The sequence below is a fragment of the Ochotona princeps genome, chromosome 2 (genome assembly GCF_030435755.1).
Source record: "Ochotona princeps isolate mOchPri1 chromosome 2, mOchPri1.hap1, whole genome shotgun sequence".
NCBI lineage: Eukaryota > Metazoa > Chordata > Mammalia > Lagomorpha > Ochotonidae > Ochotona > Ochotona princeps.
Window position 1 is genome coordinate 26025512 of NC_080833.1, and position 14203 is coordinate 26039714.

Consider the following 14203-nt stretch of genomic DNA (forward strand, 5'->3'; position numbering starts at 1 on the left):
AGAACTCGCATTTACTTTTAACATATTGGTTACTCATTACTATGTCAATTAATTCCAAAATGATGTAAATTTTTGCTGATTGTATGTTGGAGCTTTTAATTGATCGGGATGCTACTCTGCTGGCTCTGTCTTCAGACCAGAGAGGGTATACCTAAGAAGCCGTTGAACTTGACTGGACAATAAGATGCTGGACTCTATGTTTGGTATATGCTTGCAATGGGGGAATCTCAACTGAACTTGAACTGTGGTTATGCAACAAGGTGGAGGAATCCACCATGGTGGGAGGGTTTGGGGAGGGGTGGGGGGAATCCCAGTACCTATGAAACTGTGTCACATAATACAATGAAATTCATGAATTAAAAAAAACGAATTAAAAAAACAACATATGTACTTTAATCTTATGATGACTTTGTGGACTAGCACGATTACTTGATCTTTCTGTAGCTTTTCAAAGTGTTCATATGTAAAATATGCTAGCATTTTTACCACACAGTTTTGGGTGTTTTGGGTGTTACCTTAATTTTAATGTATTAAGAGCTCTCCTACATGAATGATACTCCTATTTGGGCAGACCATTTAGCCTGCCCTTAGAACTTGACTAAAATGCCCCAATCTTCCCAAATGGTTTATGAAGATACACTATTCCTAATCATTCCTACGTCATAGAAAAGTGAGGATTCACAGAAGCCACATCACTCAGCCGTTCACGGCTACTAAGCCCTAGAGACAGAGCTAGATACCCAGACACTCTGAGGTATCTATCTGCGGGCGGCCGGTCTGACGGCAGACCCGGGGCGCACAGCCGCTCCTACTCCAACCCCTCCCCCGCGGCCGCGAGGTCCGACAACGCCGCGCCGGCCGCACTGCGCAGGCTCGGCCGCGGAGCACGGCGGGAAAGGGGCGGGGCCAGAGGCTCCGTTCGCATCGATGGTCTTTTGAGAAGCTGCGCGCGGGGAACGCGCGGGGAGCGTCCGGCAGAGAAACCCGTAAGCGTCTCGGTGCGGCTGCGGGTCCTACCCACTCGTGCGCGTTGGCGGAAGGCGGCCGGGGCAGGCGGTTTCTCCTCAGCGGGAGGTTGACGCGCCGGGTGGCGCCGGGCTCCCGGGGCTGGGTCTCCGAGCGCGGCGTTGGGGCCGGGGGCTTGGGGCCAAGCCCGGTCCGGGATGAGGATGGAGTTTGGCGCCTCCTTCCTCAGCACTGAGGGACTCACTGCCCGCCCCAGCCCCCGCGTTGTCGCCGTTGGGTTAAACACCCGTTGCTCTCCTTCCAAGTAAAGGGAATTTTTCTTTTGCAAATCAAAGAACGATGAACTTATTTGGCAAATGAAACTGGACGTGGGGTCCCTAAATAGTCTGCCTTGCTAGTTTCGGGTGTGAAGTCGAGATCATTGGAGGGTGCGGGGTTTTTTTGCATTCGTGGACGGGATTGAGTGTCTTGGTTTACCTGGAGTGGTGCTTGCAAACGGCGACTTAACCCTTTTCCCCAGGGTTAGCATGACTCTATGTTACATTAAAACCGTCTGGCAGTAACTTGTATTCACCAGACGTGTGAGATGGGGAGCCTCCCTGACATTTGCAACAAGAATTTTCCTGCAGAATCTCAGATTGAGCCAGGAGCCTTCTAAGGAGTAGATTTTTTTTTTTTTTGCCTAATGAGTATATCTGCTCTTGGGTTTGTATACAAGCCCAAATACCCAAAAAAAGATCAGTGCAAATGGGAAGCCTTTCCCCAGATGGTAGAAAAAGCTGTTTGCTGACATCTGTGTTCATGTAATGCAAAGAATAGGTTTTGGACCATGAATAGGCAGAAGACAGAACAAGTCAGTCAACTACATCAGTCATATGTTGGCAGTGAAAAACTGGGCAAACGGAGACTCTAAGATGGATTATATCAATCGGTGGATTCTTCAGCGACCTCATCATGCTTGGAACAGCGAGATTGGCAGCAATTCATAATTGTTGAACTATCAAAGCCACTTGAGCAAGACTCTCAGAGCATGCCCCACATCAGGGACCTGGGATGGGTGGGAGACTTCTCCCTTTACCTCCCCTTTCACCCCAGATACAGGAAAAATACAGTGTGGAGATGATAGTCTTGCCCACTTTCCTGTAGCCCTTGAACCTTTTTGCCCTAACTGTATAAAGATTGCAAAAAAAAAAAAAAAATAGGTTTTGGAGGGTTCCGTTAACCCCTGGTATACATAGTATAGTGGAATGTAGCTACCGATTTTTTTTGTGTGTGTTTTTTTAGTAACCATTAGTATTGAAATAGAAATGAAATGTTTGCTGAACCCCAGAAGCACGATTTGAACACGACCAAGTTCAAGTGTTTGGTGTTGAGGGCTCCACTGATGGCAGCCCTGTCTGCGTTCCGGGCACCCTGTCCTTCCCCTAGCATTCTTGTTTTTGTATTCCATGATAACTTTACTCCTCATACTTCTCAAAGATGTGTTTTTTTTGTTTTATCTTAAGACTATTTATTCTTTTATTGGAAAGGCAGATTTACAGAGAGCGAGACCGAGAGATCTTCCATCCTTTGGTTCACCCTCCATATGGTCCTAACGGCCTGAGCTGAGCCGCTCCAAAGTCAGGAGCCACCTCCGGGTCTCCCGCACTAGTACAGGGTTCCAAAGGTTTCCCAGGCCACAAGCAGGGAACTGAATCTGAAATGGAGCTGGAATTCATATGGGATCCTAGCAACCACAGGGGGAGGATTAGCCAAAATTGAACCATTGAAGCAGCCTCTGTCATTGGGCTTTTTTGCATGCGGTCAATATACTAGAAATTTGCTCCTCATTGCCTGGTAGATAGCGACTTTAAAAGCTACTTCAGGGCCCAACGCAGTAGCCTAGCGGGTAAAGTCCTTGCCTTGCACGCACTGGGATGCCATTTGGGGTCCGGTTATAATCGTGACAGCCCCGCTTCCCATCTAGCTCCCTGCTTGTGGTCTGGAAAGGCAGTCAAGGACAGCTTAGAGCCATGGGACCCTGCACCTGTGTGGGAGACCAGGAAGAGGTTCCAGGCTCCTGGCTTCCGATGGGTTCAGCTCTGGCCATTGAGGCTGCTTGGGGAGTGAATCAACGGACAGAAAATCTTCCTTTCTGTCTCTCCTCTGTATATCTGCCTTTCCAATAAATGAATCTTTTTTTTTTTTTTTTTTAAACAAAGTCAGATATACAGAGAGGAGGAGAGACAGAGAGGAAGATCTTCTGTCCATTGATTCACTCCCCAAGTGAGCAGCAACGGCCGGTGCTGCGCCGATCCAATGCCCGGAACCAGGAACCTCTTCCAGGTCTCCCACACGGGTGCAGGGTCCCAAAGCCTTGGGCCATCCTCGACTGCTTTCTCAGGCCACAAGCAGGGAGCTGGATGGGAAGTGGAGCTGCCGGGATTAGAACTGGAGCCTATATGGTATCCCGGGGCGTTCAAGGCGAGGACTTTAGCCACTAGGCCACGCTGCTGGGCCCTTTTTTTTTTTTTTAAAGACTACGGATTTTTTCTGACAGTGGATTTTGACCAGCTGGCTTCTCGGCTTTTTTTGTGCTTTGTGCCTTGTTTGTGTTTGCTGTGAGGGTGAGAAGACCCTGGCTTCTCCCGGGTCCTTCAGGAGTGATGGCTTCCCATTGCCTGTAGAATCCTATGTGAGCATGTAGATTTAATCTAAGAAGCATTTTGCCTTTTGCCTCCACCTCCCTGGGGAGCCGTCAGACATCTTACGGTATTGAACTGAGTCAAACCAATTTTTGCAAATGTTAAAATATAAACAACAGAAAAACATGCAAAGAAGTAACATGTGGGGCCCGGCGGCGTGGCCTAGTGGCTAAAGTCCTCGCCTTGAAAGCCCCGGGATCCTATATGGGCTCCGGTTCTAATCCCGGCAGCTCCACTTCCCATCCAGCTCCCTGCTTGTGGCCTGGGAAAGCAGTCGAGGACGGCCCAGTGCATTGGGACCCTGTACCCATGTGGGAGACCCGGAAGAGGTTCCAGGTTCCCGGCATCGGATCGGCGCGTACCGGCCCGTTGTGGCTCACTTGGGGAGTGAATCATCGGACGGAAGATCTTCCTCTCTGTCTCTCCTCCTCTGTGTATATCTGGCTGTAATAAAATGAATAAATCTTTAAAAAAAAAATAAAAAAGAAGTAACATGTAGGAACAGATCTGCTTCTGAACTCTGCTTAATTTACTCATTAGCTTTTGCTTTCATCCAAATAACACTATATTTAAAAGCCCGCTTTTTTTTTTTTTAATTGTCTTGGTTAGTATAGCTTCTGCATACATTCTTCACATGTTAAGATTATCTCCTGCAGGTTTAGGTTCTACTAAAAACGCTTATTGGGTTTTGATCCTCAGCTCGAGTCTGTGAGTGAGCATCCGGTCTGTTCCTGGGTACTTAGGTTATCTTTATTGTCTCTGAGGAATGTTGTCAGTGGAGAGGGTCTGTCTCTTTCATTAGAATTATTCCTGACTCGTGTTGATTATGCTGTAGCAATTGATTAGTTTTGTCTGTTTTCTGATTTTAATGTAAAGGGATATAATTGATTTTTTTAAATATTTACCTTGCAAAGCTTACTTAGCAATTTGGACAGCTTTTTTTTAAGATTTATTTTATTTTTATTGGAAAGGCAGATTCACAGAGGAGGGAGAGAGAAAGATCTTCCATCCCTTGCATTCCAAGGGAGCAGAGCCTATCTGAAGCCAGGAGCCAGTAGTTTCTTCCGGGTCTCCCACGTGGGTACAGGGTTCCAAGACCTTGAGCCATCCCCGAAAAAAAAAAAGCAGCTTTTTTGGCTTCTCTCTGGCATATCTGAATTGCCAACATTTTTTTAAAGATTTATTTATTTTTATTACAAAGTCAGATATACAGACAGGAGGAGAGACAGAGAGGAAGATCTTCCGTCCGATGATTCACTCCCCAAGTGAGCCGCAATGGGCCGATGCGCGCCGATCTGAAGCCGGGAACCTGGAACCTCTTCCGGGTCTCCCACGCGGGTGCAGGATCCCAAGGCTTTGGGCCATCCTCTCCTGCTTTCCCAGGCCACAAGCAGGGAGCTGGATGGGAAGTGGAGCTGCTGGGATTAGAACTGGCACCCATATGGGATCCCGGGGCTTTCAAGGCGAGGACTTTAGCCACTAGGCCACGCTGCTAGCCCATGGGTGCTTTTTTTTTTTTAATTTAATTTTTGTTGGAAAGTCAGATATACAAAGAGGAGGAAAGGCAGAGAGGAAGATCTTCCATCCACTAGTTCACTCCCCAAGTGAGCTGCAACAGCCAGCTGAGCTGATCCAAAGCCAGAAGCCTCTTCCAGGTCTCCCACATAGGTGCAGGGTCCAAGGGTTTGGGCCATCCTCTGCTGCTTTCCCAGACCACAAGCAGGGAGCTGAATGGGAGGCCGGGTTGCTGGGATTAGAACTGGTGCCCATATGGGATCTCAGTGTGTACAAGATGAGGACTTCAGTCACTAGGCTACCTCGCTGAGCCCTCTGGATGCTTTCTGTTATGTTCCCACTTGTGATGGGGTTAATGCAGCCCCAGAATTCCTAAGCTCCTGAGGCATTGTCTGTCTGTCTTTCTTTCTTTCTTTCTTTCTTTCTTTCTTTCTTTCTTTCTTTCTTTCTTTCTTTCTTTCTTTCTTAATTGGGAAGTGAAATATACAGAGAGGAAGAGAGACTAAGAGGAAGATCTTCGTCTGGTGATTCACTCCCTAAGTGGCCGCAACAGCCAGTACTGAGCCTGTCTGAAGCCGGGAACCAGGAACCTCTTCCAGGTCTCCCACGCTGGTGCAGGGTCCCAAGGGTTTAGCCATTCCTCTTCAACTGCTTTCTCAGGCCATACCGCGCCTGGCCAGAGGTGTTGTCTTTGATTAAAGGTGTTTGGATTTGCACAGCATTCTTCTGCTGATGGGAATCTGCAAAATGGCAATAGTTAATCTCTAGTGAATTTTGCTCTTCTGGTTGTAGCTAAGGCTCTAATGGGCTGGATTAGTGACCATAAGAACTATTCTGTACGTCATCATTAGACCTTATTTAGTTATATTGAATTTTCTGGTTTGGAATAAAAGCTTTAATTACAGTTGAATTGAAGATGGGGATGAGTGTGTTTGACCCCCATCCTCACATATAGGAGGCACTGGGAGGAGCACTTGGGTGTGTCATGTACTAATTCAAACTAAAACCACAGCCCTGAGATCATTTCTGTAAGAACTTTAACTGGAATGTACTTGGTGTTAATTAACTCCAGCCTGCTGTAATGATTAGTTCTTAGGCCATTTGAGAATTTAAAAAGGATAATCTGTTTGGAAGGGAGGATTAAAAAAAAAAAGCAACACAGCCCAGGATAGCACTAGATTTGCAGTGTGCCAGGATAAAGGACTTAGAATCAGAGTTGGTCACCGCAAGCAAGGTAGAGAAGAGGTCTCCAGCAGGGACAGAGCAGTGCGCTGGCTACTCCTAGATTTCTGAATTGGGAACGTTTACACATGACAGTGCCATTTACTAAGGAGAGGCATATGTGTAGAGCTAGTGTGGACTATAATATGAGAATGTATTGCAAATCTCTTGTGCTGGATTAGACCTGCAGAATAGTTAAGAGGCATTTGAAGTATCTAGACTCAGGAATGTGGGGAGAATCAGCCTTAATTTGGGTGGTCTTTGAATCTAATGTGCCTGTAAAGCAAGCTAGAATACTGAGTAATTGCTTTGAAAAAAAAAAAAAAATACAGATCTTTGTGGCCCAGCACGATAGCATAATAGTTAAGGTCCTCGCCTTGAATGTGCCGGGATCGCATGTGGGTGCCAGTTCTAAACCCGGCAGCTCCACTTCCCATCCAGCTCCCTGCTTGTGGCCTGGGAAAGCAGTCAAGGACAGCCCAAAGCCTTGGGACCCTGCACCTATATGGGAGACGCGGAAAGAAGTTCCTGGCTCCTGGCTTCAGATCGGCGCAGCACCGGCCATTGCGGCCATTTAGGGAGTGAATCATCGGATGGAAGATCTTCCTCTCTGTCTCTCCTCCTCTCTGTATATCTGCCTGTCCAATAAAAATAAATGAATCTTTTTAAAAAGAAAAATACGGATCTTTTGTTCTTTTAAAAGATCTATTTGTTTTATTTGAAAGACAGAGTAACAAAGGGACAGAGAGGGAAAAACAGATATTCTCTCTGCTGATTTATGCCCCAGAATTGGTACCATGGCTGGGTATGGTCTGAGCCAAAGTCAGGAGCATAGAACTGCATCCAGGTCTCCTGCGTGGGTGGCTGTGGCCCAAACACTTCAACCATCATCTGTTGCTTCTAACATGCATTAGCAGGGAGCTGAATAGGAAGCAAAACTTCGGGACTTGAGCTGCTACTAGGATATGGGATGCTAGTGCTTCAAGCAGCTCCTGTGCCACAGAGCCGGCCCACACAGATATTTTAGAAGCAGATAGGAAAAAAATTTTGAAAAGTCTGCCAAAAAGAAGTAGAAAGTCTTGGAGTGCTAGAATTTAAAGAAAGAGTGAATTTCAAGGAAGGAAGGAAGGAATGGCTTTGGCCCTGGGTTGGGTTGGTCTATCTGTGTGCATGTGTAACTTGGCCTTTCAAATAAATAAGCGTAAAAAAAAAAAAGATTTGATTTTGTTGGAAAGGCAGATTTACAGAAAGAAGGAGAGACAGAAAGATCTTCCATCTGCTGGTTCACTCCCCATATGTCTGCAATAGCCAGAGCTGAGCTGAACTGAGCCAAGATGATCCTATCCAAACCAAAGCCAGAAACCAAGAGATTCTTGTGGGTTTCCCATGTGGTTTCGGGGTCCTAAGACTTTGGGCCATCCTCTGTTGCTTTCCTAGGCCAAAAGCAGGGAGCTGGCTGGGAAGTAGAGCAGCTAGTACACAAACTGGTGCCTATATGGGGTCCCAGTGCTTGCAAAGGGAGGATTTAGCCATTGAGCCATCACAGTGGGCCCGCAAATAAATAAATCTCAATGAGGATAAAACTAAATTATGTTGAGGGTTAGTGGATGAAGGAAAGGAAACCAGTGTTGATGTTGTGGAAAAGCATTGATGCCAAGTTACTGAAAATTTTTGTGGTACTAGAGAATTAGCATATTTTAAAAGACTAATCTTTATTTTTTAAAAGTTTATTATATATTTATTAGAAAGGAGAGACAGATCTTCCATGTGCTGGTTTGCCTCTCAGATTGTTGCAACAGCTAGGACTGGTCCAGGCCAAAGCCAGGAGCCTTGAACTCCAAGTCTCCCATATGGATGGCAGGGACCTATCCAAAGAAAAGCTAAACCAAGAGCTCCTTGCAGGTCTCTGACATGGGTGCAGGGTCCCCAGGCTTTGGGCCATCTCTGCTGCTTTCCCAGGCACATGAGCAAGGAGCCGGATCAGAAGTGAAGCAATTGGAACTTGAACTCACACTCCAGCTGGGTCCACTGGCATCACAGTCGGTGTCTTAACATGCTGCGCTGTAACGCTGGCTCCAAAAAGATCAAGTTTAAAATTAGACTCTGCCAATATTTTATTTTAGGAATCAGGAAGCTGTTCCCCAGGAAGAAACTATTACTTTGGAACCTGAGGACCCCTTTGCATCAGGCAAGAAGATGAAAGAACCACCGTTAAATGGTGAATGTGATAAGGCCGTGGCACCACAGCTGGGACGCCTGGATGAAATTAAGACAGAACCCGACAATGCTCAAGTAAATATTTTCTAAATTTTCGTTTTTCTAAAACAACATTTAATTATACATTTTACTTATGATGGTACTAATTTATTTTTTTTAGAAATAATACATATTTATTAAAAATTCAAATACAGAAATAAAAGCACAATATCCCACCCAGTATACAGACAGCCACATAAATCCTCTTCCCTCTAATCCCATTCCCCAGAGGTTATCACTGTGAACAAGTTAAAAAGTACGTCCTTTGAAACATTTTCCTTTGTATATACAAGTATATATAAACACACATAAATGCACTTTTGCCTTTTACAAAAATGAAATCATATAAATGTACATATTAATCTTCAATTTCTATCTTCATTCATTCAACATACAGAAAATTCACAACAAATATTATCAGTCCTCTTGGGTTCGTTTTCCATTATATAAAATTCATATTCAAGCATTAATTACAAAACTCTTGATAATATACTTCCTGCCATCTTTGAGTCTCATCTCTAACCACTCCGCTTTGAAAAGACTGGAACATAAATTACCTTAAATTCTTCCTGAAACAAAGGCAGTACAATCAAACAAACAAACAAACTAGGAACACACTCTGTCATTCCTAGATTTTGGCCTTTTCACTTTGTGTTACATTCTGCCTGGACTTTTCCATCTGGCAAGTCCCTAATTCTTCCAACAATCAGCTTAAAAATGATCTCTAGAAGACAAGACTTCCCAACTTTTTTCAAGACATAATCACTTCTCTGTTTACCCCTATACTTTATAGCTAGCTTCTTAATTGTACTTATCTCACAGTACTGCAGTAATTCATTTACATATTTTGAGTTACCTTTCCATCCAAAGGATCTGATGGAGTGTTTATCTTGGAGCAGGTACTCAGTAATTTAACTGTTGAGGAACCAATGCTTTAGGAACATTTGCTGAGTACCTACTATGCACAGAACCATATCCCAAGCATGAAAAGAAACTTACCATTTTGTCCTAAGGAACTTACCATTTTCCTATTATTTCCCCTGGGTGGATGGGGGAGGGATAGAACACATTTATTTTAAGATGATGGTACTAATTTAAACTTGCATGTTTAACTTAAAGCAGTGGATTAAATAATGCAAAGTATTCCATGTTGCATGCCAATCATATACTAGAAAATAATTGTAGAGATAAATGTATTATTGGGATATGGCTTGAATTGCTTAGGATTATTTCACTTATTCAAAATGCCTGTAACAGCCAGGGCGGAAGCAAGCCAAATCCAGAAGCCCAAAACCCTAGATGGGTTTCCCCCATGTATTGCAAGGCCCCCAGAACTCTGGCCTCTCGGGGTTTGCTAAGGCAGGAAGCTGGAGGTGGATCCAGGATTAAAAGCCAGGCACTAACATGGAATATGGATATCCTAAGTAGAACCTTTTTTTTTTTTTAAGATTTATTTATTTGAAAAGTAGGGTTTAATGGAGAGCTCTCATTCACTAGTTTTTTCCCCCAAATCGCACAGTGGCTTAGAATGGGCCAGGCCAGAAGCTTCGTCCAGGCTTTCCCATATGATTGCAGGGGCCCAAGGACTGCAACCATCTTCTGCTGCTTTCTCAGGCGCATTCGCAGGGAGCTGGGTTGAAAGTAAAGTACTCTAGGACCCAGCGCAGTAGCATAGCAGCTTAAAGTCCTCACCTTGAATGCACCAGGATCCCATATGGACATCAGTTCTAATCCTAGCAGCCCTGCTTCCCATCCAGCTCCCTGCTTGTGGCCTGGAAATGAAGTCGAGGATGGCCCAAAGCCTTGGGACCCTGCAGTCGCATGGGAGACCCAGAAGAGCTCCTGACTCCTGGCTTTGGATTGGCACAGCTCCAGCCATTGAGGCTACTTGGGGAGTGAATCAACAGAGGGAAGATCTTCCTCGCTGTCTCTCCTCTCTGTATATCTGACTTTACAATAAAAATGAATAAATCTTTAAGAATACATTGACTAGAGCTGTGTTTTGTAAGGAGGATTGAATTTCCTCAAGAGTGCTTTCATATGCACCACCTGCAGATTTCTAGGAAAACAAAAATTGGAGAATTGTGTTATCTAGTACTTGTATAAAGTACTTTAGTAATCAAGTAATTAAAGAAAGGTGTGTCACTGGGAAAAAGTATTCGTGTGGGAATTATCTCTCTTGTTTTTTCAGCACCTGGATATTTATACACATAGATTACTTTCAGATCTGTGGTGGCCTGGAGATGGCTTGCTGCTCTGAAAGAAAAAAAGCCTCCTCTGTGAGACTTATCAGCTCCACCAAGTAATTCTCGGTTTAATGAAGACAGCCACTGATATGACCAGGTAGCAAAGTAGTCTCTGCGCATACCTGCTCTCTTTTGGGAGTGGCAATTCTTAAGTGAAAGGTTACTGCAAGCCACTGTTTTGGACTAAGCTCCTGCACTAGGCCCCAGCAGCCCAGACTGAAAACCACAGTGGAGTTCCATATCGGCCAGTTGAAGGGGAGCTGTTGATTTTACTTGTAAACATCCGGGTCAGAGGATTAACAGCCAAATTTCCCAAATTGCAGACTTCGATTGGGGTGATAGTGGAGTTGGCTCAACCTTAATCCTGCCACAGAAAAATGGTGACCTGATGTTAGGCTCTTGGTTGTGTTTCTGTCCTTCTGCCTCCTTGCCAGCCTTACAAAGAGATTAACTTGTTTATTTTTTGTGGGAGTTTTTGAGTTTTGTTGTGTTTCCTTCAGTCTTTTTCTGTCAAACCAATCCCTTCTACTCTTGCTCATCAGAAGACTTACTCTGTTTTAATCCATTGCAGTAATTCCTATTTCTGGAATAAAAAATAAAGCCATGTTGTCCTTTAAACTCTAGAAAGAATGTGTTGAGAGATTTAGAGTTGCATTTGTTCCTGCAGAGAGAAAATGCGGTTGAGTGAGTCCCCAGGCCAGGGACATGAAGAGGGCCGTGCTGGCCTCCGCTCCTTGGCCAGCGTGAACTTCATTTACCACATGCTGGTGACTGACTTGTTGTCATAAATACTTGACATTTATCAGATTTATTGTTTTCAACTTTTCTTTAGGAATATTCTCAAGCCCAGCAGCCCAGACCTCAGGAGAATGAACTGAAAATGAACACCACATTTTCTCACAGTGGTAATGAAATTATTTAAGTCCGTTGTTTATTTGAACCAGTATAGTAATTTATTTTACTTTCGAAAATATCCTTCACTTTATTTGTATCTGATGTTGAGTCCAAAAGAAAGAATCTCTTTTATTTTTTTAAAGATTTATTTATTTTTATTACAAAGTCAGATATACAGAGAGGAGGAGAGACAGAGAGGAAGAACTTCCGTCCAATGATTCACTCCCCAAGTGAGCCGCAACTGTCGGTGCTGCGCCAAACCGAAGCCAGGAACCTGGAACCTCCTCCAGGTCTCCCACACGGGTGCAGGAGCCCAAGGCTTTGGGCCGTCCTCTCCTGCTTTCCCAGGCCACAAGCAGGGAGCTGGATGGGAAGTGGAGCTGCCAGGATTAGAACCGGCGCCCATATGGGATCCCGGGCGTTCATGGCGAGGACTTTAGCCGTTAGGCCACGCCGCCAGGCCCAGAAAGAATCTCTAAAATGAAGGGATGTATACTTAAATTGATGAAAATACTGATACATTTTTTTTTTTGTGGTGTTTTGTTGACCACAGGCCTTCCACTTTCTCTGGCATCGTCCGGCATGAATAAAATGCTTCCTTCAATTTCAACCACAGCTGTTCGAGTTTCCTGTTCTGGTTGTAAGAAAACTCTCCAGAAGGGGCAGACTGCGTATCAGAGGAAGGGGTCTACTCAGCTCTTCTGCTCCATCGACTGCATCACCGAGTACATCTCGTCGGCCAACTGCGCGGCTCCCGCCAAGAGGACTTGTTCTAACTGCTCCAAGTACATCATTCCAAATTATGCCTTTTACTTCCCATGCAGATCCTAGGCAGAGTTTTGGTTATAATTTTCTACACTTTTCACTTTTTGTTTTAAGATGTGTCACCTTGGTTTAGTGAAAAGAAACTGGTTCTGCCTTTATTCCCTCTAGTAGATCTTCAGAAATAGGGTGTTGTTTTAAGGAAAAGACTTTTTGGAAATTTTCATGGGAGGAGTTCTGTTTCTCTTCAGCTGTAAATAATGTGACTTTCAAAACTTACTTTCCTACTCTTTCATTGGAAATCCTTCGTAAGAAAGATTCTTATGTCCATTCTGTTCTGTCGTTGACTTGCGTAGGGAGCAGGTGACCGGAAGTAATCATATAACCATAATTTCTAGTAGTTGAAGATGTAGAAAGGTACTGTTTGTCTTACAGTGGTAAATGAACTTATTTAATTCATTTGAGTAAGTAGTAACCATAGATAAACAGGCATGAATAAATGTCATCTCAGACGTCTCTTAGGGTAAGGGAGAGTCTGTGGCATTTTGGCTGTGAGCGTCCCCAGGCGTTCCTGGGTTGGTAGCATTGACCATATGTTCATGACAAGATTTTAGCGTTTCAGAATGAAAAAACAGACCCTAACCACATTGGCTTCTACATATAAATTACTTTTACATGTTGTCTTGGAATCAGAATCCCATAGTTGGAGATTAGCTTCCTGAATTTTCAGGTGACTTTGTTGCTACTCCCAATACAATCCCTGGGCGGCTGTTCTCATCGCCATCCAAATTTGTTAGAACCATGGCCGCTCCAACTTCACGCAGACCCAGTGCGGCGGGACAGCATTCGTGCCAGGGACTCATGGACATGCTGGTGTCTGAGAGGCACTGTGAAGTTGTTTCTGACACTGCCATCTGTTTTGATACATGTTTGTAAGAATCATGAGCTTGAGGTGCCATCTGAACCGTCCTTAACATGTAATAAGCAGCCATCGTGAATTCTCTCTGTTAGTAATAAGCTCTTAACTCCTGGACAGCCGTGGTGGGGGGCGTCAGCTCCTGAGTTGGCTGCTGCTTTATGTGTCGTCAGGTGTTTCAGAGCCTACTCCCTGGAGCTCTGCTCGCCCTGTTTGCTTGTGCTTGCAGCCCTGCAGTGCCGGCTGCTGTGGTGTCTCGTGTGGTTTCTGCCTCGGGCTGTGTGCACTGTCTTCAGGCTGCTTTCTCTCCCTGCAGAATAAGGGACCGTAGGCATTATCCAAATTATCCAGTACAAACCTTTTCTTTTGGTTTTGAGAAAACTGAGGCTGGAGGAAGTGAAGGTATCTGTTGCTGTGTTTCTAGTATACTTGTTAAACTTAAACAAAAAATTATGTAAAAAGCACTTAGGTTGGGAGAGGTAGATATTCTCTCTGCTGATTTACTCCCCAAAGAGCCGCAATGGCCAGTGCTGGGCCAGGCCAACTAGGAAACAGGGACTTCATCCGACCTTCCATGTGGCTGGCAAGAACAGTTAATTGGGGCATCTTCCACTGCTTTCTCATGTGCATTAGCAGGAAGCTGGATTCGAAGTAGACACCCAGGACTCAAACTGATGCTCATGTGGTGCCAGCATTGCAGTTAGTGGCTTAACCACAGTGCTGACCCCTACTCATTACCTTCA

The 14203-nt window shown here is 44.7% G+C and overlaps 1 protein-coding gene across 1 annotated transcript in view; it reads left to right on the forward strand.

Moving 5' to 3' along the window:
* The first annotated feature begins 963 nt into the window (after positions 1-963).
* Positions 964-14203, forward strand: part of ZMYM1 (zinc finger MYM-type containing 1) — a 28231-nt gene continuing 14991 nt past the window's right edge. The window contains exons 1-4 of the mRNA XM_058678678.1: positions 964-986; positions 8510-8678; positions 11721-11790; positions 12336-12567. Of these exons, the coding sequence (XP_058534661.1) occupies positions 8583-8678; positions 11721-11790; positions 12336-12567 (398 nt within the window). The 5' untranslated portion in view covers positions 964-986; positions 8510-8582. The remainder of the gene's footprint in view (positions 987-8509; positions 8679-11720; positions 11791-12335; positions 12568-14203) is intronic.